The 23,727-nt window shown below is 38.3% G+C and overlaps 1 protein-coding gene across 6 annotated transcripts in view; it reads right to left on the reverse strand.

Annotated features, from left to right (window-relative positions):
- UIMC1 (ubiquitin interaction motif containing 1) overlaps nucleotides 1–23,727 on the reverse strand; it is a 98,145-nt gene that overhangs the window by 66,233 nt on the left and 8,185 nt on the right. For all 6 annotated transcript variants that reach the window (XM_036312156.1, XM_036312159.1, XM_036312157.1 and 3 more), the window contains 4 exons: nucleotides 14,903–14,987; nucleotides 12,838–12,962; nucleotides 12,007–12,112; nucleotides 10,960–11,699 (listed from right to left, as the gene is read on the reverse strand). In XM_036312156.1, coding sequence (XP_036168049.1) covers nucleotides 10,960–11,699; nucleotides 12,007–12,112; nucleotides 12,838–12,962; nucleotides 14,903–14,987 — 1,056 coding nt within the window. The remainder of the gene's footprint in view (nucleotides 1–10,959; nucleotides 11,700–12,006; nucleotides 12,113–12,837; nucleotides 12,963–14,902; nucleotides 14,988–23,727) is intronic.

Genomic DNA, 23,727 nt, shown 5'->3' on the forward strand with positions numbered 1-23,727 from the left:
CATTGTTCAACATTATCACTCAGCAGTTAACAATAACATATTACATTATCAGTAAGTTTCAGTAAAAAGAACATTATCTTGTGGAGACAAAAGACTGAGATTTAAATTATGGGTGAATCACCTGTTAACTTTGTAATCTTGAGTAAGTCACATCTGACTTTGTTTCTTCATCTTTTATATATATACTAGTGTCCTGGTGCACAGATTCATGCATATTGAAAGGAAATCAATTAGAAGAAATATTTTAATATTGCTATTTGCCCTTTCTGTATAATAGAAGAGTCAACCAAATTCACAATCAACACTGACAGATTGAAACACACAGATGAGATTGGCACGAGAGCTTTATAGGTACCGTGCATGCGTGAGTCAACTTAGCCACATATATATAGAATAAACGTGCTTAATTAGACCTGCTTTCTGGTTTAGCTAAACTTTTTCCCGCCCAGTGAAGCACCCCAACTTCTCTTTCAAGTAATTGTCAGCAACACAGCAGTAAATACCAATACGAAGCAGATTATTATCGTAGATCACGCAGGGAGAACAAAGGGTAAAATATTTAACTGTAGCAGCGTTTGACTATATTCTGCGCAGTGAGAAAACCTGAAGTAATTTTCGAGTTCCACCATTTCTTACTCTTCAGTCGGATCAAGTTTCTAAACTTTCTAAATCTCTGTTTTCTGACAAATTAAAAGAAAATAAGATTCTACCAAGTCTCCTACCTACTCCAAGACTTCTGTGAGGATCAAATGAGATGAGGCACAGGAAAATCCTTCACAAACATTTGGTTAAAGTGTAAAATGTTTCCACCTGGCTATAAAGCAAGTCATGTTCCTGAGCTGAAGAAACTCCAGAGATGCTAGTCGCTAGGAGAGGAAGCCAGGCGTTGCTACATGACATCATTACCCAGAGCCTACAGCCTCTGTTTCTGGGCTGGGCTGGGCTGGGCTGTGAACCACATTTTGCACCATGGCGTCTCAGCAGCATCAGCTGCGATTTGGTGGAGTGTCTCTCCTGGGTAGTGGTGGGGCCTGTGTCCCACTTGGGGGAAGCTGAGTGTTGGTTTGTCAGCACTAGATCTGCGGTGCCGTTTCTTTTTAAATGGCCAGTGCACGTCATGGCAGCTCCTGCATTGAGCGTCTGCCTCCTGGTGGTCAGTGCACGTCATAGCTACCAGTCGGATGGTCGGAGGGATACTGAGCCTTTTATATATAGAGATATTTTTTAATTGATTTCAGAGAGGAAGGGAGAAGAGGTAGAAACATCAATGATGAGAGAACTATTGATCAGCTGCCTCCTGCATGCCCCCTTCTGTGGACTGAGACTGCAACTCGGGCAAGTACCCTGACCGGAAATCGAATCGAACTATGACCTCCTGATTCATAGGTTGATGCTCAATCACTGAGCAACAACAGCCTGGCTGTTTCCTCATCTTAAAATGAGTATTAACAATTTTTTAGCTAGCCCTAGCCGGTTTTGGCTCAGTGGATAGAGCCTGCGGACTAGGGAATCCCAGGTTCAATTCCGGCCAAGGGCACATGCCCGGGTTGCAGCTCGATCCCCACTAGAGGGCGTATAGGAGACAGCTGATCAATTATTCTCTCTCATCATTGATGTTTCTATCTCTCCCTCTCCCTTCCTCTCTAAAACCAATAAAGATATATTTTTTTTTAAATTGCCTAGTCATAGCTGGTTTGGCTCAGTGGACAGAGCATTGGCCTGCAGACTGAAGGGTCCCAGGCTCAATTCCAGTCAAGGGCACATGCCTGGGTTGCAGGTTTGATCCCCAGTAGGGAGCGTGCAAGAGGCAGCCGATCAATAATTCTCTCTCATCATTGATGTTTCTATCTGTCTTTCCCTCTCCCTTCCTCTCTGAAATCAATAACAATATATTTAAAAAAACAACAACTGCCTCACAGAGTGCTATGAGAATTAAACAAGGGGAGAAATCAAGATGGCGGCATAGGTAAACACCGGAAATTGCTGCCTCGCACAACTACTTCGAAAATACAACTAAAAGACAAAACGGACATCGTCCAGAACCACAAGAAGGCTGCCTGAGTGGAAATTCTACAACTAGAAGAAAAGAGAAAAGCACACTGAGACTCAGAGGAGGTGCAGAAGTAAAGTGCAAAGGTATGGAGGCGCACGTGGAAAGGGCTGGCAACTGAGGACGCGGTTGTTTTTTTCAATTAGGAGGGAGACACAAGCTCCTGACTGCTCTAAACTCCAGTTCCGGGCGAGTCTCTGGGGACCCAGACTCATACAGAAAGAAACTGGACTGTCTGGCAGTGGGCGGAACTCGAGGGCGGCTTTCTCTCAGTGGTGCTTGCAGCGATTACCGGGACACTGAGACGCAGGGCCTCTTAGGGCTGGGCTGAGGATCAACCATAGCTGTTTGTTCTGCCCTGTTGATTCCCTGAGACCCCGCCCCACCCAAGCTGTGCACAGAGGCTTCTGCATATGAATGCCCTGGCTCTTTGCAATCTGAAATTACCTAACAAACTGCAGCTGGGTCAGAGAGACCCAGAACAACCAAAAGAAGGCCCAAGGTCTCACAGAAGCTTGCACTGCTTCACAGCTGGGCCTCATCTAGGCACCTCCAAATCCCAAACAAAGAAGAGGAATCTGCAGATCTCTCCGTAGCTCCTGCTGGGTAGCCTCAGGCAGAGGCTAAATTAGCACTTCCTTAGAGATCCAAGAGCCAGTGTACCCAGTGGTCAGAGTGGAACCATCCAGATTACAACGCCTCAGATCCATAAGGGACACACTCAGGGGGCAAACTCAGTGAGCACCAAAGCCCCACTGAAGCAAGTCTTGCCCCAGAAGGGTGTTTCCAGCACAGAAGTTCTCCCACTGCAGACACAGCTGATTCTCACAGCCAATTGGTCTGGAGGTCAATTCCTCCCAGTGATACCTACAACAATCAAGGCTTAACTACAACAAGACTGTGCACAAAGCCCACAAAGGGGTACACCAAGAGTGTACACCTCAGGTAATTGGGGAGGCTAAGCCACTGGGCCCTATAGGACACCTAGTACAGAAAGCCACTCTATCAACACAGGGAAGCAGCCAAAATGCAAAGACAAAGAAACAGGTCACAAATGACAGAAATGGAGGAAAGCAAACTACTGGATATAGAGTTCAAAACCACACTTTTAAGGTTTTTCAAGAATTTTCTAAAAACCGCCGATAAATTTAGTGAAACCCTCAATAAATCTAGTGAGACCGTCGAGGTTATGAAAAAGAACCAACTAGAAACTAAGCATACACTGACTGAAATAAAGAATATTATACAGAGTTCCAACAGCAGACTAGAGGATTGCAAGAATCAAGTCAAAGATTTGAAATACAAAGAAGCAAAAAACACCCAACCGGAAAAACAAAAAGAAAAAAGAATCCAAAAATATGAAGATGGTGTAAGGAGCCTCTGGGACAACTTCAAGCGTACCAACATCCGAATTATGGGGGTGCCAGAAGAAGAGAGAGAGAGAAAGATATTGAAAACCTATTTGAAGAAATAATGACAGAAAACTTCCCCTACCTCGTGAAAGAAATAGACTTACAAGTCCAGGAAGCGCAGAGAACCCCAAACAAAAGGAATCCAAAGAGGACCACACCAAGACACATCATAATTAAAATGCCAAGAGCAAAAGACAAAGAGAGAATCTTAAAAGCAGTAAGAGAAACACAGTCAGTTACCTACAAGGGCAGGGGTGGGCAAACTTTTTGACTCGAGGGCCACAATGGGTTCTTAAACTGGACCGGAGGGCCGGAACAAAAGCATGAATGGAGTGTTTGTGTGAACTAATATAAATTCAAAGTAAACATCATTACATAAAAGGGTACGGTCTTTTTTTTTTTTAGTTTTATTCATTTCAAACGGGCCGGATCTGGCCTGCGGGCCGTAGTTTGCCCACGGCTGTACAAGGGAGTACCCATACGAATGTCAGCTAATTTCTCAACAGAAACTTTGCAGGCCAGAAGGGAGTGGCAAGAAATATTCAAAGTGATGAATATCAAGAACCTACAACCAAGATTACTTTACCCAGCAAAGCTATCATTCAGAATTGAAGGTCGGATAAAGAGCTTCACAGATAAGAAAAAGCTAAAGGAGTTCATCACCACCAAACCAGTATTATATGAAATGCTGAAAGGTATCCTTTAAGAAGAAGAGGAAGAAGAAGAAAAAGGTAAAGATACAAATTATGAACAACAAATACACATCTATCAACAAGTGAATCTAAAAATCAAGTGAATAAATAATCTGATGAACAGAATCAACTGGTGAATATAATAGAATCAGGGGCATAGAAAGGGAGTGGACTGACTATTCTCGGGGGGGAAAGGGGTGTGGGAGGTGTGGGAAGAGACTGGACAAAAATTGTACACCTATGGATAAGGACAGTGGGCGGGGGCGGGGGAGGTAAGGGCAGAGGGTGGGGTGGGAACCAGGTGGAGGGGAGCTATGGGGGGAAAAAAGAGGAACAACTGTAATAATCTGAATAAAGATTTAATTTTAAAAAATAAATAAATAAAAAGGACAAAAGGAAAACAATTAAAAAAGAGAGAATTAAACAAGATATGTGATGCACTTTGTAAATACAAGACATAAATATTAATTGGTGAGTCAAATTATGATTTCAGTAAAGCAGTAATAAAGTTTTTGTTGTGGGAGGAGGAGATACAGAGAAAAGTCCAGTTTTCAGTGGAAATACTGAGTTGGGAAAAACACTGCAATCCATGAAAGACGTCTCTCCGGGCACAACATACTTATAACATAGAACATTCCAAAAGGAAGGTTATAAAGATTCCTTTTACTATAAATCTGCCACTATAGTTTTGGTATCTGGCTACAGGGATATCTTTTAAGAAATATAACAGCCCTAGCCAATTTGGCTCAGTGGATAGAGCGTTGGCCTGTGGACCAAAGGGCCCTGGGTTCAATTCCAGTCAAGGGCATGGACCTTGGCTGCAGGCTCATCTCCAGCCCAGGCCCTGGTCGGAGCTCGTGTGGGAAGCAACCAATCGAAGTGTTTCTCTAACATCAATGTTTCTCTGTCTCCCCCTTTCTCTTCACTTTCTCTAAAAATTAATGGAAAAATATCCTCAGGTGAGGACTAACAAAATAAATAAAAGATCTGGTTTTTTTTAATGAAATATAACAGATAGGAACTGGACAAGAAAAAGACTATTCTTTGATTAATGGTAGTTGTCACAAATGTCTACTCATTAAATATAGGTGCACAGAAGAGCACAGAAAAAGCAACTACTGCTAACTTAGGTGGTCTTCGGGAGAAGTGTCCCTAACTGTAAGGCTTCTTCCAATAGATGTAAAACTATTGGCTGAAGTTTAGAGGGTCTCCTAGAGGGTATAAATAACCTAAACAAGTTAGCCATCTTTCTACTACTCAGGAAAATGATGAAATGTACTAAAAAACAGGAATCCCTTCAGTCAAAGGGAAGATAAAGCTGTGATCAGCAATGTAGCCATTATGAAAAATAAAGGTTGAACAAAGCTATCAGAAGTACTAAAATACAACAGCAATAAATATGTCACCTATTTGTTTGAGCTCAGTAGAGAAAAACCAGTTTCATTCCTGAAATCTCAAAAAAGGTAAATACTGCCCTAGCCCATTTTGCTCAGTGGATAGAACGTTGGCCTGTAGACCTAAGGGTCCCAAGTTCAATTCCCGTCAAGGGCACATGCCTGGTCAAGGGTACATACCTGGGTTGTGGGCTTGATCCTCAGTATGGGACATGCAAGAGGCAGCCAATCAATGGTTCTCTCTCAACATTGATGTTTCTCTCCTCTCTCTCTCTCTCTCTCTCTCTCTCTCTCTCTCTCTCTCTCTCTCTCTCTCTCTCTCTCTCCCCCCCCCCCTCCCTCTCCCTCTCTGAAAGCAATTTTTTAAAAATGCTTTTTTAAAAGGTAAATACTGACACCTAGTGTACATTTAATAGAATTTTACCTTCTTGGGATGATTTGTTGACTAAGCCTTAGGCTTCAGAAGCAATCAAAGCACTAAGAAGTTATAAGATACCTCCACTTCTGCCTTAGGCTAAAGCATCTCTACCTTTCCCAGAGTAAGTTTAAAAAAAAATATGTTGTGCACCTATTTATGCCAGGCCTATGATAATCACTTACATGCATTATATCCTTTAGTTCTAACAAGAAACTTTTGAGGAAATAATTAAGATTATTTTTGAAGTGAGGGAAATGCAACTTTGTCAGGTTAAATAATTTGCCCAAATTCATAGACTTGGTCAAAAATGGAACTTGGACCTGTTTAACTCCAAAATACATGCTCTATCCAGTACTGTTATATTATTTACTCAAATGATCTTCTTCCCAACCATTTCAACATATCCCAAGAATGTCTTCATTTCAATAAATCATTTTTAATTTCTAAACTTATACTTCAATAGCAGTAATTTGAAGGTAGGGGTAAAGTGAGGCTCTTCCAGAATATGAAAACAACACAGTAAAACAAGCAAATTACCCAAATTTCATCAAGGTAAATTTCAACAGGGAAGCATGATAGCAATGTAACTTTAACTAAGGAAACTGTGGCCTAATCAAGACATAGCTCTCTGCCTAAAGAAATACATTAATGGGAAAAGGATAGTTTACAAAAAAATCTACAAAAGAAAATTCAAAGATCCAGATTCAAGCAGTGTCATCAACATCATGGCCTGAGAAGTGAAAGTGAATAGACATATCATCTGGTCACCATAGAAATATTCTCTGTTGTCAGGCACTGGTAGTATATCAAGTCTTTCCATAGACTAGTTGAATCATCTCTTAAAATTTCCATTTTCTGATTACTATTTCAGCTTTCCATATACCTCATCCTAGAAGGAGATACAGTAGATGATGGACCCGAGTACTCCAATCACTAAAAATGTCTCTCCTCCATAATAAATTAAACTGTCATTTGGTGCTCATGTCAGCTTGAAGTTTGGTTAGTCAAGTCAGTTCTCATACCCACATACAATGTGATCATTTCTGGGAAACAAATTCCAGTATCTGAACTGAAAAATTAAAGATCAGACATTGAAAAATAGTGATCACATTAATATACTACCCCCCACTTCCCTCCTGAACGGTCATCAAGATAATCACTCCATCTTCATTAACAATTTCCCCATTATCTCAGTGATGCCAGAAACCAGTTAACATCTGACTTTAAAGCTTTTATAGCCTTCATATAAAGTAAGCAATCTGCCTCAGGGTGAATATTTTTCTGAATCCCTATTTCTGGGACTATCTTGCTATCTCTATCAACCAAGTAGTCTCAAATGTGGGCAACTCCAGCGAAACCAAAATCAATAGAAAATATTTAACAAAAATATAAATTCGTTCAACCCACAATTCCTAAAAGCCAAAGACCAAGACAAGAGGTGAAATTACAATCGTAACACTTTCATTATTTGCCTATATAATTAGTAAGTTTATTGCTGTTTTCTAAAGATACTATTCTATGTTGGCAAGGCTGCAGTGATGTAGGTATTCTGAGACACAGCTGGAAGGAAGGAGTATAAATTTGAGCAGCCTTTCTGAAAAGCAATCTGGCAACAAATAGCAAACCTTTATGTTCATAACTCTTTAATCCAACATTTTTCTGGTTCCCTATCCCTAAGGACTCTAATTTTAAATAAAGAAAATTTTTATTCAGAAAGATGTTTATCACAATCAAAATATCCAGCAATAGAATAATAGTTTAAAAATTCATAAGCCAGAATATTAATCATTAAAAATGAAATCTATAATTTTAACATAAGAAAATGTTTACATGTTAACTTTAAAATACAAAAATATTATCTTAACCATACAAAAAATAGGTACAGAAAAAAAGAAGGAATACATCACTAGATGGTAGGATTTCAACCTTATTCTAAAAATTTTTGAACATTTTTCAATAGTTCTAAGTGATCTCTAAAATTAATGTGGAGGCTTTCAACCTTATTCTAAAAATTTTTGAACATTTTTCAATAGTTCTAAGTGATCTCTAAAATTAATGTTAATGACTGCACTGGATACTCACTAGATTGTCTGCCTGGTTTCTTTTCACCAAAGACTGCCCCTCACCCGAATCACTGCATTATAGTATCCTAGCCATTTGTACAATGTGACACATACCCACTTCAGGCCACAGCCAACTGTTCTGGTGAGAGCTATTAACATCAAACGGGCCATAAGTTCCTTTCCTAGAAATCTGAAATTGAACTGAAAGAAAGTAAATCTCTTGTAATCTGTATTTAAGTTTGAGAACTGTACAGGATCAGTATTTTCCACCTACCATGTGAAAGACAGAAGCAAAGGAAGACAGTCTGCAGGGGGGAAATGAATTAGATACAATACAGCACTGAGATACAGAAAAATTACCAATGATTTTCTAGACTCAGTATCTTCTCCAGGCTTCGTTACCATCCTGTTTTAAAATTTATGAGGCATCATGTTTCCTTATGATAAAGTCTTTTTTTAATTAAGATAGCTTGATTTTATTTGTTATAACCAAATAGTACCAATTAATATTTGTAGTATTTTGTAGCCTGTTCATGAAGTAAAAGAACTTCAATCTATTAAAGCTAGCCACTAAGGTCTGACCACGTCCATGCTATTCCCAAGACACTGTTTCAAACCTCAGAACTTGACAAGTCTAACAACTTGAGTTACAATAAATCATTGCATAGTTTATTCCTTTAAGGGGAAGCATGTCTAAACTGCAAAAAAACTAGGAAACGAAACATGTTATTATAAACATAACCTTTCATTTGAAAAAGAGTCAAGTCACTAAAAGTACTTTTAGGAAAAATGCTTTCTCTTCACATACAGCAATTTTTCCATAACGTGGATGAAGAAAATGCCAGGCAAGAGTGATTCCCAGAAGGTACTCTCACTGAATGACCTTCCAGTCCCTTAGAGAGAACTACCATTTACCAAATGTCCTAAGCATTATACTAGGCGCTTTACACAATTCACTTTAATCATTAAACTAATGACTTGCTATTCCCATGTTACAGATGTAAAAAACAGATTCAGAGGGTTAAAGGTTTGCTCAAAGGTACAGTTACTAAAACAAAAATGTCAAAATTCAAACTTCAAATCCATACTCTGTGCACTATGCTATAAAATTTCTCATAGCTACCATTTCTAGAACCCTTATCATAAGAGACAGAACAAATAGGGTAACAGCAAAACAAAACTAAAAACAGAAATAGCAACAAGGAACAGTATAGTCATAAAAAAGAATACTCTTTCTATTTATAGTGTATAAAGAGTTTAAAATCATATAACTGCTTTTATAATATTCAGAGAACAAAACTGAATATAAGCTTTCATATATAATACAATCTAGGTATGTCAGAAAAAAAAACTAAAAAGGCAACCTAAATGTCCCCCCAAAAGGGACTGTTTTCAGTAAATTATAGAAAATTACCACAAGCAAAAGTGGAAATAGACCATTATGTATTATGTGTGTGGGGGGGGAGGGGGGCGGGGGACATAAACTGGAAAACTGTATGTGTTTCTTATCACCCTGATACATAAAGAATGCCTATAAACCACTAAGAAAAAGATAGTCAAATGATTTTCTAAACTCAGTATATTCTCCAGGCTTGGTTACCAGCCTGTTTTAAAATTTATGAGGCACCATGTTTCCTTATGATAAAGTCTTTTTTTTATTAAGATAGCTTGATTTTATTTGTTATAACCAAATAGTACCAATTAATAATATTTGTAGTATTTTGTGGTCTGTTCATGAAGTAAAAGAACTTCAATCTATTAAAGCTAATATTAAAGAAAAATGCCTGTAAGATCTAAACACAGAAAAGGAAATACAAATGAGTCTCAACTATACACATAGTAACAAAAATGAAAATTACTACTGCACTGAGGTAATATTTTTCATCTCTCAGACTAACAAAGATCAAGAGGTCCTAATAACACTGTATTGGTATGGGTACGGGGAAGCTTGTACTCATACATTGCAATGAGTGTAAATTTATACAACCCCTATCAATAAGCAATTTGACAATAGCTAACAAAACTGTAAATGCATACATATTTTGACCCACCAATTATATCTACAAATTATTGTACAAATATCTCCCATGTGAATGAAACATCTTCTGTACAACAGAAATCACTGCAGTAGTAGTAAAATACTGGTAACAACCTAAATGTCCACCAACAGCAGCATTGGATAAAATAAAACTCATCTATACATGGTGTATTACACATCCAAAAAAGAGAGAAACGCTCATATGTACTGTTATGGAATGATCTCATAGAGATATTAAATGAAAGAAGCACGATACAGAATAATGTGTAGAGTATACCATGACCTGGGTAAAGGAAGGTGCTTATACTAGTACTACATAAAATCTCTTGAAAGGACACACTAGAAAACTAGTCATAAAGGTTGACTCCAGGGAGGAAACTGGTTGGCTGGGGATAGGGACAGAGGACAGATAGTTCATTTATATCTTTTTAAATTTTGAGCCATGTGAACACTGTTACCCATTCAAAAACTAAACTTTTTAAAACTAATGTAAATTTTAAAACACACAAAAAATAAATTATGGTACATTCATATTATAAAATGTTTTCCAGTATAGTTAATAAATAAAAAAAAGATCTAAGGTAAACTATTAAGTGGGGAAAAGGAACAAAGCTTATACAAAAAAGTTTACATTTTGTTGAAAAAGTAAACAGAAAAAAATGTTTTCATATGCACAGAAATATGCCTCTCTAGGTGCTGGGATTATGGGTAACTTTTTCTTCTTTATACTCTTTTGTCCTTTCCGAATTTTCTATAATGGGCATGTGTTTCATTAAAAATAAAGGGGGGGGGGAGAAAAAAATAAAGGGGGAAAAACACAAAAAGCATAGCTAAAATCTTTATTTAAATCTGTGAATAAATCATCCTTAATCACAGTATCAATGAACCTTACCTGACCATGACTGATTGCTGGTTCTTCCTTCAACAAAAGTTTCTCTTTCAAGCTTTTAATTGGACTTTCTTGGAAATCCTTGGTTTCTGAGTGCCAGACAGATGCCCTAGACTCTTGCCTCTCCTCCTCTTTGTCTTCATCTGCCGTATCTTCTGAGATGCCTTCATTTTTTTCACTAGCCTGATTTCCTTGGCCACATTCATTCTGGATCAGAGAAGGAGGTCTAGGTAACACTGGTTCCCCAAATCCTTTTTTTTTAAAGAGCTGCCTCTGAGCCATTTTCAGGCTCTTTTGATAAACCTCCAACTGGCAGAGAATGACCTTGGTATACTGGTTAGGGTCTATTCCAGCTGGGCAAAATGGAATACCCCAGAAGTAGTGCACAGTGCCCCCACTGTTCTGGATACCTTTGGCATCTGCTGAGGCAGGAAGAAAGTGCCTAGATGTGTCCCCCCTACCCTGGGCAGCTTCGTGAAAATCACATCCTCTCCCAGTACTTTCCTGTGGCTTCCCACACTGTGTGTGCTCAGCCAAGTGGCCAGTGCATCTGTCAAAACATTTAACGTTCTCATTCTCAACCACTGGCTGGCTTGACTGGTCCCAGCTTCCTGAGCTGCCAGAGACCGGCTCCTCTTCAGTGTTTTCAGTGTGGTCCCAAGGCTCCTCTCTTTTCTCAGCCTCGTTTCCCTGACTGATATGTGAGCCTTTAAACAGTGATGGAGGTACCAGCTGCCATATGCCTGTAGGTATTTGAGAAAAAGTAGGGCTAAGGACAAACTTTTTTATTAAGAGGGCTTGGTAAGTTCTCACTTACCAAGAACTACATAATGTGGGTAAAAAGGCTCTTCTTTGGGTTTAACCAACTGTTGGCTTTTCCTTGGAGATAAAGTATGCTGGATATTAGTGATATCTCAACTACTTTCTGATTTAACCTCTTTAATACCACCAAAGAAATTTAGGGAATTTCTGTATATCTACTGTCAGTATGAGATCCCTGTGATATGGTTATATTTGATGAGTGCAAGGAGTCAGAACAGGGAGACATGCCTTCAGTGGTCCCAGAGTCTGTGGTTTTCTCTTGGTGGGACTGTGAAGATGGTCCAATGGCCAGAGCTCGAGATCTGGTAGCAGAAGCATCAGAAGGCCGGCAACTCTGAAATAAGTAATCCCAAACAAAATCAGGTTTATTATTAAAATAGCTACACATGAAGGGTCACAGGAACGACAAAAAGGGGAGGCCACTGTCCCTAAGAGATTCTCCTCTTTAAAATGTAGATGCACAATTCAAACGAATTCCACAATGCATACTGAATGCTTACTATGTGCAAATAACTATCCTAGGTTCTATACTAAACCCTTTTCTAATATAGAGAAGTAGATGGCATAAATGGCTCAGGACCTGTCACTGCTAACTATCCTTCATATTTAAAATAATTTCAATTACACTTATTCAAATCACAATTTAACATTATTTGAAACATTTTAAAACTGCCCATTCTTTCTCTCTGTAACCCACCTCTAGCTCTCATTCTCTTTGTTCTCTCTACAAAATAGGGGAGGTAAGTGCTTTATCTTGCCCCTTTTGGATTCTTGTTAATAGGTCATTCTTTTCAGAAGCTGCCAATTACTATGGTTCTCTTAAGCCATGGACTGAAAATCTGTGAGATGGAAGAAAGCTCTTTCATACAGAATTAGCAAAACACTTCAAATTAGGTTTATCAACAATTCAACATGGGCTTTAAAAATTGTGGGACTATTTATTAGTTGAAAATCCTATGAACTACTACAGCATTAGTTTCTAATGCAACCATAACACTGTAAAAGAAAAAGAATTTTACTTATCAATCCTCACAAACTTTTTCAGCATAGCATGCTTACATTTAGGCTTTCTGCAATGGCTTTCCTCAAGAGCTCCTCTTCTTCCTCCTCCTGGCTGTTCACTTCTCTAGCTTCCTGCTCACTCATTTTGAGAGCTAGAGCAAACTGTTCTTCTTCTGTCATTTCTGTAGAAGGGCAGGGAAAGAGAGGGGAGGGATACCACAAACAATGAATAAGCATGGAGGCAAGGAATAGAATTATTAAACTTTTTAAGTGAAGATACTACAGACCATGTAATACAATTTTATAATCTTATAAATGAGGAAAGTCCCAAAAAATAAGGTATTGGCCAAGATCGGCAGCAGAAGTTACAAGAATCCTGGATTAACTAGAGTTACTAGACTGTGAGCTCCTATGAAAGCAGTTTGTGCCTATTTTGTTCACTATTGTATCTCCAGCATACAGGGGTACGCGAAAGTAGGTTTACAGTTGTGAGTACGTGAAACAGTTTATTCTTGTATTATTTCTTATTTACTAATTACTGTATTATTTATTATCATTAATCTACTTTTGTCCACCTCTATATAAAAAAGAATACCTAGCAACTGGTAGATACTCAAATATTTGGTGAATGAATAAACAGGAACAGGCTTTCAGGGCTTTTTGCTACATACCAATCACACTGCTTTATGCTCGACATTTAACCAGAATAATTTACTCAATCAGAATCCTCTTGATGGGACCATTTACCCAGTAGAAAAGACCTTCCCTAGTGACCAGAATGTGATCTCCAAACATCATTTCCTATTAAAAGCAACTGGCATACCTAGGAGAAATGACTGATTCAAAGTCTGTAATAGAAATGTAGAAGATGAGCTAGAGTACCTGTCATATCTGTGAGCAGGGAAGCTATAAGACATTACCAGAGTCATATCAAAAAAATTTAAGAGCCAAAGTAAAAAGGTTCTCCCTGGCCAAAACTAGAACTAGACTATCGATAAAAATAATGAATTAAAACATATTAAATGTGTTTGAAACCCAGAGTTCATAATGATACTTTAAAAAAAAACACAGCCAACTGGTCATTGTTAAAGAATGTTAGTGAATCAATTATTTTTGCAACTGGTAAAGCATAAATAATGTCACTGTCGGGCGCATACAGTGGTGGTATGGTTTGCTATTAAAGTTCAGGAGAGCCCATCCGGTGTGGCTCAGTGGTTGAGCATCAATCTATGAACCAGGAGGTCAAGGTTTGAGTCCCAGTGAGGGCACATGCCTGGGGTGCAGACTTGGTCCCCAGTCGGGGGCGTGCAGGAGGCAGCCAATCAATGATTCTCTCTCATCACTGATATTTCTCTTTCTCTCCCTTTCTCTCTGAAATCAATAAAAATATATTTAAAATAATAATCATATTCAAATTATGTGTTATTATATATTATTTAAAGAAACACAAAACTTCAATTTCAATTATCAAACTCAATCATTTGATGTATATTTTACTGACAACACAGAGCCACATAACTTGACAAAGCCACCATTAAAAATTTTCTTTAACCACTCAGAATTAAATCAGAATTAAAAGGACACTCTCATTCACTAGTTACTTTCTCTTATTTTCACATATCAACATGTTCTGAGACTAAAGGTCAATTAACACTGCTGTTGACTAAAACATTTTACCTTACCTCTCTACTAGATAAAAACTCAACCAGAAGAAAAAGTAGAAAAAAATTAGAATCACACCTGGGAGCATGATCCCTTAAGGAAAATGTCAGCAAGTTTCAACCTTATCAGCATTAAATATTACCTTATCAAATGATTCTGCTAAGCTAAACAAGAGAAGTACAAAATTTGTGTGAAGCTGATTATGCTGGTTATAATTTACAATAATTTACATCTCCCAACATTCAGGTTAACCTCCCACTGAGACATGCAACAGACAGTTAATAATCCAGAACATAAAACTAGATAGTATATATCAAGAAAACTTGTATAATTTGTGAGTACTTAAAATGGCTAAAAGAGAACATTTCATATAACAATGGAAAAAATAAAGACTGTCTCCTTTTTTTGGTACAACACTATGACTTATAATTTCTAATCAATTCTAAAAACAAAAACATACGTGCAATTTTTCTTTTAGCCAAACACTTTGCTCTATTCAACTGTTTTGTCTTCATCTTCTCTAATCCATTTTCCTCCTGTGGTTCCTGTTTCAAAACAAAGAAATATGATCAGGATAGCTACCATTAAAAGTAATACTCTTTCCATCTCTTCTACAGCCAGGAGGCTGCTGAGGCTCTGAAGAATCAGCAGTTGTAAACATTCACAGAAAACATCAGTAAAAGATCCTCTACAGTACTGCCCTGGCCAGGTGGCTCAGTTGGTTGGAGCGTTGTCTCACACACAAAAAGGTTTCAGGTTTGATTCCTGGTCAGGACGCGTACCTAGGTTTCGGGTTCAATCCCTGGGTGAGGTGCATTCAGGAGGCAACCAATCAAAGTTTCTCTTTCATATCAATGTTTTTCTCTCCCTTCCTCTCTCTCTAAAATCAGTTAAAAAAAAAAAAAAAAAAAAAAAAAAAAGATCCTTTACAGTACCAAAAAAAATGTAGATCTAGAACCAATAAATATCACAAAAATAAAAAATATTTAACATACTGACATTATCTGTCATACACATGCTCATGTAAAAAGTGGACTATCTGCAAAATAGTAGTAAGCATGCTACCCAAGTTCAGAAAAGGCTTGGAAGTTTAAAAATCACCCTGGCTGGTATTGCTCAATGGCTAGAGCATCGGCCCACGCACCAATAGGTTGTGGGTTCAATTCCCAACCAAGGTCACATAGCTGGGTTGCAGGTTCAATCCCCGATTATGACTATGCAAAAGACAACCAATCCATATGTTTCTCTCACATCAATGTTTCTCTCTCTCTCTGCCCCTCCCTCCCTCTCTCTTTAAAAATCAATAGAAAGAATATCCTTGGATGAGGATTAACAACAAAAAAAAAAGTTTAAAAAATAATGTTTTAACTCAGTGCAAATTTTTTTAATCAGTACGTCAAAAAGCAAGAGAACAACTTGGAGAAAGTATGCAACACATTTGTCAGACAAAGGGCTAATTTTCCTTTTATAGTCATACATTGCATAATCATTTCACTCAACAACATACTGCATATATTACAGTGGTCTCATAAGATTATAATGGAGCTGAAAAATTCCTATCACTGAGTGACATCATAGTCAATGCAACATCATACACAACATATTACATGTTTTGATGATGCTGGTGTAAACAAATCTACACTGCTGCCAGTCATATAAAAGCATAGTACATACTACCTTCCATCTACATATATAAAAGGCTAAGTTGCCAACCGTACGTCCATCTGACCTGTACATATGATGCGCACTGGCAATTTAAAAATAAACATTAACTCGCATATGCACGATACATATAAAGCTTTCGCTGGCGCATTTAAAAGGCTAAGTGACCAACCTGACACTTCTATTATAGAGAAAGGGTGAATAGTGATACTAAAATATTTCTTCTAATTAATTTCTTTTCAATGTGCATGAATCCATGCACCGGGCCACTAGTTGTATATAGTACATAATACTTGATAATGGTAATAAACGACTCTGTTACTGGTTTATGTATTTACTATGATTTTTGTTGTTATTTTAGAGTATATTCCTTCTACTTACCAAAAAAGTTTGCTGTAAAACAGTATGCCATGTTACACCAGCAGTAACCTCATACATCTTGTGCTTACCATATATCTTGATTGCATCATTTTCTCTTGTTCTTGATTAATCTTGTGCTGTTTTATATAGTAACATGCTGTACAAGTTTGTAGCCCACGAACAATAGGCTATACCAGTGGTCGGCAAACTCATTAGTCAACAGAGCCAAATATCAACAGTACAACGATTGAAATTTCTTTTGAGAGCCAAATTTTTTAAACTTAAACTATATAGGTAGGTACATTGTTATTAACTTAATTAGGGTACTCCTAAGGCTTAGGAAGAGCCACACTCAAGGGGCCAAAGAGCCACATGTGGCTCACGAGCCGCAGTTTGCCAACCACAGGGCTATACCATATAGCCTAAGGTGTGTAAGATTAGGTTTGTGTAAATCTAGGTTTGTGTAAGTACACTCTATGATATTCACAGAATGAGATCTCCTACAATGTGTTTCTCAGAATGTGATGTTAAGTGGTGCATGACTATATATAAAGACCTCTTACAAATCAATTAACAAAACAATATTTAGCCTCTTCCCATAGGAAAAGACATGTTAAGACACTTCCTGGAAAAACATACACAAGGGACTCATCCTATATAATAAAGAGTAATATGCAAATTGACCGTCACTCCAACACACACGATGGCCACCCCCATGTGGTCAAAGATGGCCATCCCCATGTGGACACAAAATGGCCAGCAGGAGAGGGCAGTTGTGGGCAATCAGGCCAGCAGGGGAGGGAAGTTGGGGGCGATCAGGCCTGCAGGGGAGGGCAGTTGGGGGCAGCTGGGCTGGCAGGGGAGCAGTTAGGCATCAATCAGGCTGGCAGGGGAGTGGTTAGGGGGTAATCAGGCTGGCAGGGGAGTGGTTAGGGGGTGATCAGGCTGGCAGGCAGAAGAGGTTAGGGGCAACCAGGCAGGCAGGCAGGTGAGTGGTTGGGAGCAAACAGTCCTGGAATGTGAGTTAGGCCCACCAGGATCGGGCCTAAACGGGCAGTCGGACATCCCTCTAGGGGTCCCAGATTGGAGAGGGTGCAGGCTGGGCTGAGGGACACACACACACCCCCTGCATGAATTTCATGCACTGGGCCTCTAGTAAGTATATGAGAAGATGCTCAATTTCACTTTGGAAATGCAAATCAAAACAATTATATAGATACTATATTTCTTTTACCAATACTAGGTGAAAATTAAAATGTTTATAGAACTCTTACTGTGGGGATACAGGTACTCTCATACCACTGATGGGATATAATGGATGCAATATTCTAGTTTAGAGAACAAATTTGAAATAACCTCTAAAATCATAAATATACAACACACTCTTTGTACAGCAATATACTTCTGGAATTTATTCTACAGATATTTAACCTCTTTGTGAATAATTATGTTCACAGTGGAAAGTTTTGTCATTGTAAAAGACTGTAAACAACCTCAATCAATGCTACTCAAAGTATGATCTCTAGGTGAAAATTAGCACACTGATTGTTGCTAGTCTGCAACAAAATAAGCACAGAAATTGAGAATAAGCATTTAGAAACTTTTACAGCAATCTGACATTGCTACAACATCCATGCAGGATAAGAGAATTTACACAGTGAAAGCTGCAGACTAGTCATTTGCAAAAACACCAAGTTATAATAATATGTGCTGTTTTAAAGTTAGTTATTTATTAAAATTCAAAGTCTATAAATATCTGAGAAAAAATAGATTTATTTATAATTTATATTAACTATATTTTCAATCAGGCCCATTTTTAAAGTTATACTTTAATACTACTAGCTAAACAAAAAAAGAAAACTTTATATTATTTATTTTAAATCCTAATTTATAGATTTCAAACAAGCTTCACTGGACTTTTGTCATCAAGAAAAAAACAAATCTTTCTGAAATAGCAGTAGCAGTAAAAAAATAATAATAATAATGATCCAAGTAATTGTGAAGACATAAAGGGCAAAAGTTTACTTCTAGTTTTACTCAGAAGTATAATCCTTCATATGTTGAGTTCAGTTTTGAACCCACAATTGATGGTGTACATAACAATCAGAGTATCTTATTTCTAAATACATACTAACTAAAAAACTATGAAAACTTAAACATTTATATAGAAAACAAAGTTGAAAATAAATTTTAAAATCTGAGTATTAAATTAATAAGCTCACACAGATGCTTAATACTTCATATATACACATTAGTACTTTATGGATTTCTTATAAATACTATATTTACTAAGACAAAAAAACTATATAGAAAGAAATTAGTTAAAGATGGCAAAGTTGTCTATTTGGAAATAATGGGTGAGTCTGAGGCAAAGAAGGTAGCTCAAGTACCATATTCCAATGGCAACATAGCTTAATATATTCAGAAGGCAGATCATGATATGGAAGACCAATTAATAAATAAAGCTAGCAACATATTTTCATTGCAACCCCATGAGTGCACAGATATTGGCAACTCAGCAGTACTTTTAGGAAATGTGTGATGAGCTTGATGATAGAAAAATTCTTTCAGCTTTATTTTTGACAAACATTAAGTTCTGAACGTTTAAAACCATAAAGGGTTAAACTTTTACTTTTTTATGAAGCCAGGAGTAACAACAGGAAAATTTCCGAGATTAAGGAACTTGTGCCAGAATGTTAATCAACATTCCATTACTGAAAAATACCAGCCAAACTACTGTGCATAGTAGAAATTATAAATTACATAAAGACTAAGGCTAATGCACTCAATTCAATAATATTTTCTTCATTGTGTGATATGTAAATGGATCATAAACAACTGTTATTACTTGCTGAGATATGATATAAGATTAAAGGGAAAAATTCTGTGGAGAATTCTGAACTACAAAATGAATGCTCACTGTTTCTGCAACTTTTTAACCTACAAAAAGTGAACAATTTCAAGTATTACCACATTAACTTTAGATTAAAATCTTTAATGTTAATATCTATAAAAGAATCTGCTAAGATATAGGACATATTCATTGAATAAGCTCTCTTTTTATACAAAAAACATTGCAGCAGTGCCTAAGTAAAGGACTGGAGAAAAATGCTTCTGGGTATAGTACAGCTGATTTTAATTTGAAGTGCACATACCCGAATTTAGTTAACATTATTAAAAGGGTAAAGAGATACTAAAAGCAAAACAAATGCTGTAAGATTCAAGAAACTATTCTCTAAAAGAGGGTGAGGGGGGCAAGAAGGGGTTGTAAGTACAGGAGTGCATCTTCCTACTTCCAGGAAACCAAAGACTTTTATCCGACTGAAACACTTCAAAGTGACAACTGAGAATCTTGAAAATGGGGAATTGAAGATTGAAAAAAACAAGAATAAACAAATCCAATTCATCAACTGGTCCCACAGACTGTTTTGGCACTGACAAAATCCAACTGGTTACTGACCCTTGTGGGCATCTTCTTTCAGGCAGTCAGGTAGATGCTCCAACTAGTATCAAAGAAGTGATTTTATGACACAGCAGACTTTTTGTGGTCTCTTATATAAATGTGCTTCTTATAATGTAAGTCTACAAGCTTTAGAGAGGAATGGTTTGAGATGAGTGAATTTCTTATTTTATTACCATACTATATTAAGAAGTACTTTTCATCTAGAGACATTGTATAAATGTTAAAAGATTAGCTGGTGTCCAACTGATGTAGCTCAATGAATGACCATCAACCTATGAACCAGGAGGTCATAGTTCAATTCCCAGTCACGGCACATGCCTGAGTTGTGGGGCTTTGATCCCCAGTAGAGGGCATGCAGGAGGCAGCCCATCGATGATTCGCCCTCATCACTGATGCGTTTTTTTCCCTCTCTCTCTCTGTCTCTATCCCCCTCACCCTTCTTCTCTGAAATCAATTTTTAAAAAAATTTTAAATATTAGCTAGTAATTAATACACATTTTTGTCACAAAATAGAAGCTTTTTAAAATAAGAGTAATAATAATATAGTTACCATATATTGTATATCATTATGTGCCAAGCCCTCTATATACGTTACCTCATTTAATTCCTCTCAAAATTCCTGTGTGAAGAATATCACTGCCTCCATTTCATAGATGAGAAAAGTGAGACTCAGTAAGTGTAAGGTCAGGAAAAACTAGCTCTATCCAACCATAAAACTCCAAATATTCTTTGCTTCTCCTTTGGATTTTTTAGTGTTGTTATTTTGTTAACATGAGAAAAATGTAAGGGAAGAAGACAATAGGGCTATCAACATAAGTCAGTTAGCTTTACTCTTCTGCCATCCTGAACATTTACAATGTCAGTTATCATTTACTGAAGTACCACTCTAGAAAATTTTACTTACTTTATTCATAGTCCTCACAACAATCCTATAGAGTATTACTAGTCTCATATATAATAAAAAGTCCAGAAAGCTCACATAGTTAGTAAATGGCAAATCAAACACAATGGCAAGGTTTTCAAAAGCTCATCTTTGATCTCTTAAATTAGAACCTTGATGAGAGTAAGAATGAAATTGATCAGAGCAAGTAACTACTCAGCAAAAGCAAGCTATGATGACGCCCCAGTGATGTTGGCTTTGTGCCATTATCTTTACGTTTAAAAACAACAAGATAGTTCCTGGCTTCTTTTGAACCAGGAACTAAAACATTTTCTTAAAGAAATATTCAAATAAAACAGCACCAACAAGAAAAACCTGATACAGATATTTTTTGAGAATGCCTACTGGTATAGGCCAAGCATATTGTTAAGTGTTACAGATAAATGTTGAAAAAAAACAACTGAGACCGGAGAACCAAGATGGCGGCATAGGTTAACGCCGGAGTTTGCTGCCTTGAACAACTACTTCAAAAGTGAAACTAAAAAACGGAACGGACATCACCCAGAACCACAGGAACGCTGGCTGAGTGGAAGTCCTACAACTAGGAGGAAAGAGAAACGCATACGGACACTCAGAGGAGGCGCAGTGCTGAAGTCAAATTCTGAGGTGCGGAGTGCGCAGAGCGGGCTGGCGGCGGAGGGCGCGGTTGGCGTTTTCAATCGGGAGGGAGTCGCAGACTCTGAGCTCCAGATACGGGCGAGTCTTTAGGGACCCAGACTCAAACAGGAGAAGCGGGACTGTCTGGCTTCGGTCAGAGCGAGTGCAGCTTTCTCTCCGAGCTTTGCAGCGGGTGCTGGGACTCAGAGAGGCAGAGCCCCTGGGGACAGGACTGAGAGCCGCCATAACTGCTCTCTCCGGCCCACCCTGTTGATCCTGTGCGACCCGCCCCGCCCAAGCCCTGCACACAGGCATTTGCCGGATAGCCTCAGGCAAACGCCAGATTAGCACCTCCCTAGAGGACAGAAGTTCTCTCACTGCTGACACAGCTGATTCTCATAGCCACTTGGCCTGGAGGTCAAACCCTCCCTGGTATTAGCTACAACAATCAAGGTTTAACTATAAGACTGCGCACAAAGACCACTAGGGGGTGCACCAAGGAAGCATAACAAAATGCGGAGACAAAGAAACAGGACAAAATTGTCAATGGAAGATATAGAGTTCAGAACCACACTTTTAAGGTCTCTCAAGAACTGTTTAGAAGCCGCCGATAAACTTAATGAGATCTACAAGAAAACTAATGAGACCCTCGATCTTATATTGGGGAACCAACTAGAAATTAAGCATACACGGACTGAAATAACGAATATTATACAGACTCCCGACAGCAGACCAGAGGAGCGCAAGAATCAAGTCAATGATTTGAAATGCGAGGAAGCAAAAAACACCCAACCGGAAAAGCAAAATGAAAAAAGAATCCAAACATGCGAGGATAGTGTAAGGAGCCTCTGGGACAGCTTCAAGCGTACCAACATCAGAATTATAGGGGTGCCAGAAGATGAGAGAGAGCAAGATATTGAAAACCTATTTGAAGAAATAATGACAGAAAACTTCCCCCACCTGGTGAAAGAAATGGACTTACAGGTCCAAGAAGCGCGGAGAACCCCAAACAAAAGGAATCCAAAGAGGACCACACCAAGACACATCATAATTAAAATGCCAAGAGCAAAAGATAAAAAGAGAATCTTAAAAACAGCAAGAGAAAGAAACTCAGTTACCTACAAGGGAATACCCATACGACTGTCAGCTGATTTCTCAACAGAAACTTTGCAGGCCAGAAGGGAGTGGCAAGAAATATTCAAAGTGATGAATACCAAGAACCTACAACCAAGATTACTTTATCCAGCAAAACTATCATTCAGAATTGAAGGTCAGATAAAGAGCTTCACAGATAAGGAAAAGCTAAAGGAGTTCATCACCACCAAACCAGGATTATATGAAATGCTGAAAGGTATCCTTTAAGAAGAGGAAGAGGAAGAGGAAGAAAAAGGTAAAGATACAAATTATGAACAACAAATATGCATCTATCAACAAGTGAATCTAAGAATCAAGTGAATAAATAATCTGATGAGCAGAATGAACTGTTGATTATAATAGAATCAGGGACATAGAAAGGGAATGGACTGACTATTCCTGGGGGGAAAAGGGGTGTGGGAGATGCGGGAAGAGACTGGACAAAAATCGTGCACCTATGGATGAGGACAGTGGGTGGGGAGTGAGGGCGGAGGGTGGGGCGGGAACTGGGAGGAGGGGAGTTATGGGGGGGAAAAAAGGAACAAATGTAATAATCTGAACAATAAAGATTTAATAAAAAAAAAATAAAAATAATAAAAACAACTGAGAAAAAAAAAAAGAAAAAAAAAAAAAGTGTTACAGATAAATGTTAAATGTTACAGATAAAGAATTCCTGCCCTCTAGGAAATCATGGTCCAGTGATGAAGGCAGAAAAGCACAATGGAGGGAGAACCAAGATGGCGGCATAGGTTAACGCCGGAGTTTGCTGCCTTGAACAACTACTTCAAAAGTGAAAATAAAAAACGGAACGGACATCACCCAGAACCACAGGAACGCTGGCTGAGTGGAAGTCCTACAACTAGGAGGAAAGAGAAACGCATACGGACACTCAGAGGAGGCGCAGTGCTGAAGTCAAATTCTGAGGTGCGGAGTGCGCGGAGCGGGCTGGCGGCGGAGGGCGCGGTTGGCGTTTTCAATCGGGAGGGAGTCGCAGACTCTGAGCTCCAGATACGGGCGAGTCTTTAGGGACCCAGACTCAAACAGGAGAAGCGGGACTGTCTGGCTTCGGTCAGAGCGAGTGCAGCTTTCTCTCCGAGCTTTGCAGCGGGTGCTGGGACTCAGCGAGGCA

This window comes from Myotis myotis, unplaced genomic scaffold (assembly GCF_014108235.1).
Source record: "Myotis myotis isolate mMyoMyo1 unplaced genomic scaffold, mMyoMyo1.p scaffold_m19_p_6, whole genome shotgun sequence".
NCBI classification, from domain to species: Eukaryota; Metazoa; Chordata; class Mammalia; order Chiroptera; family Vespertilionidae; genus Myotis; species Myotis myotis.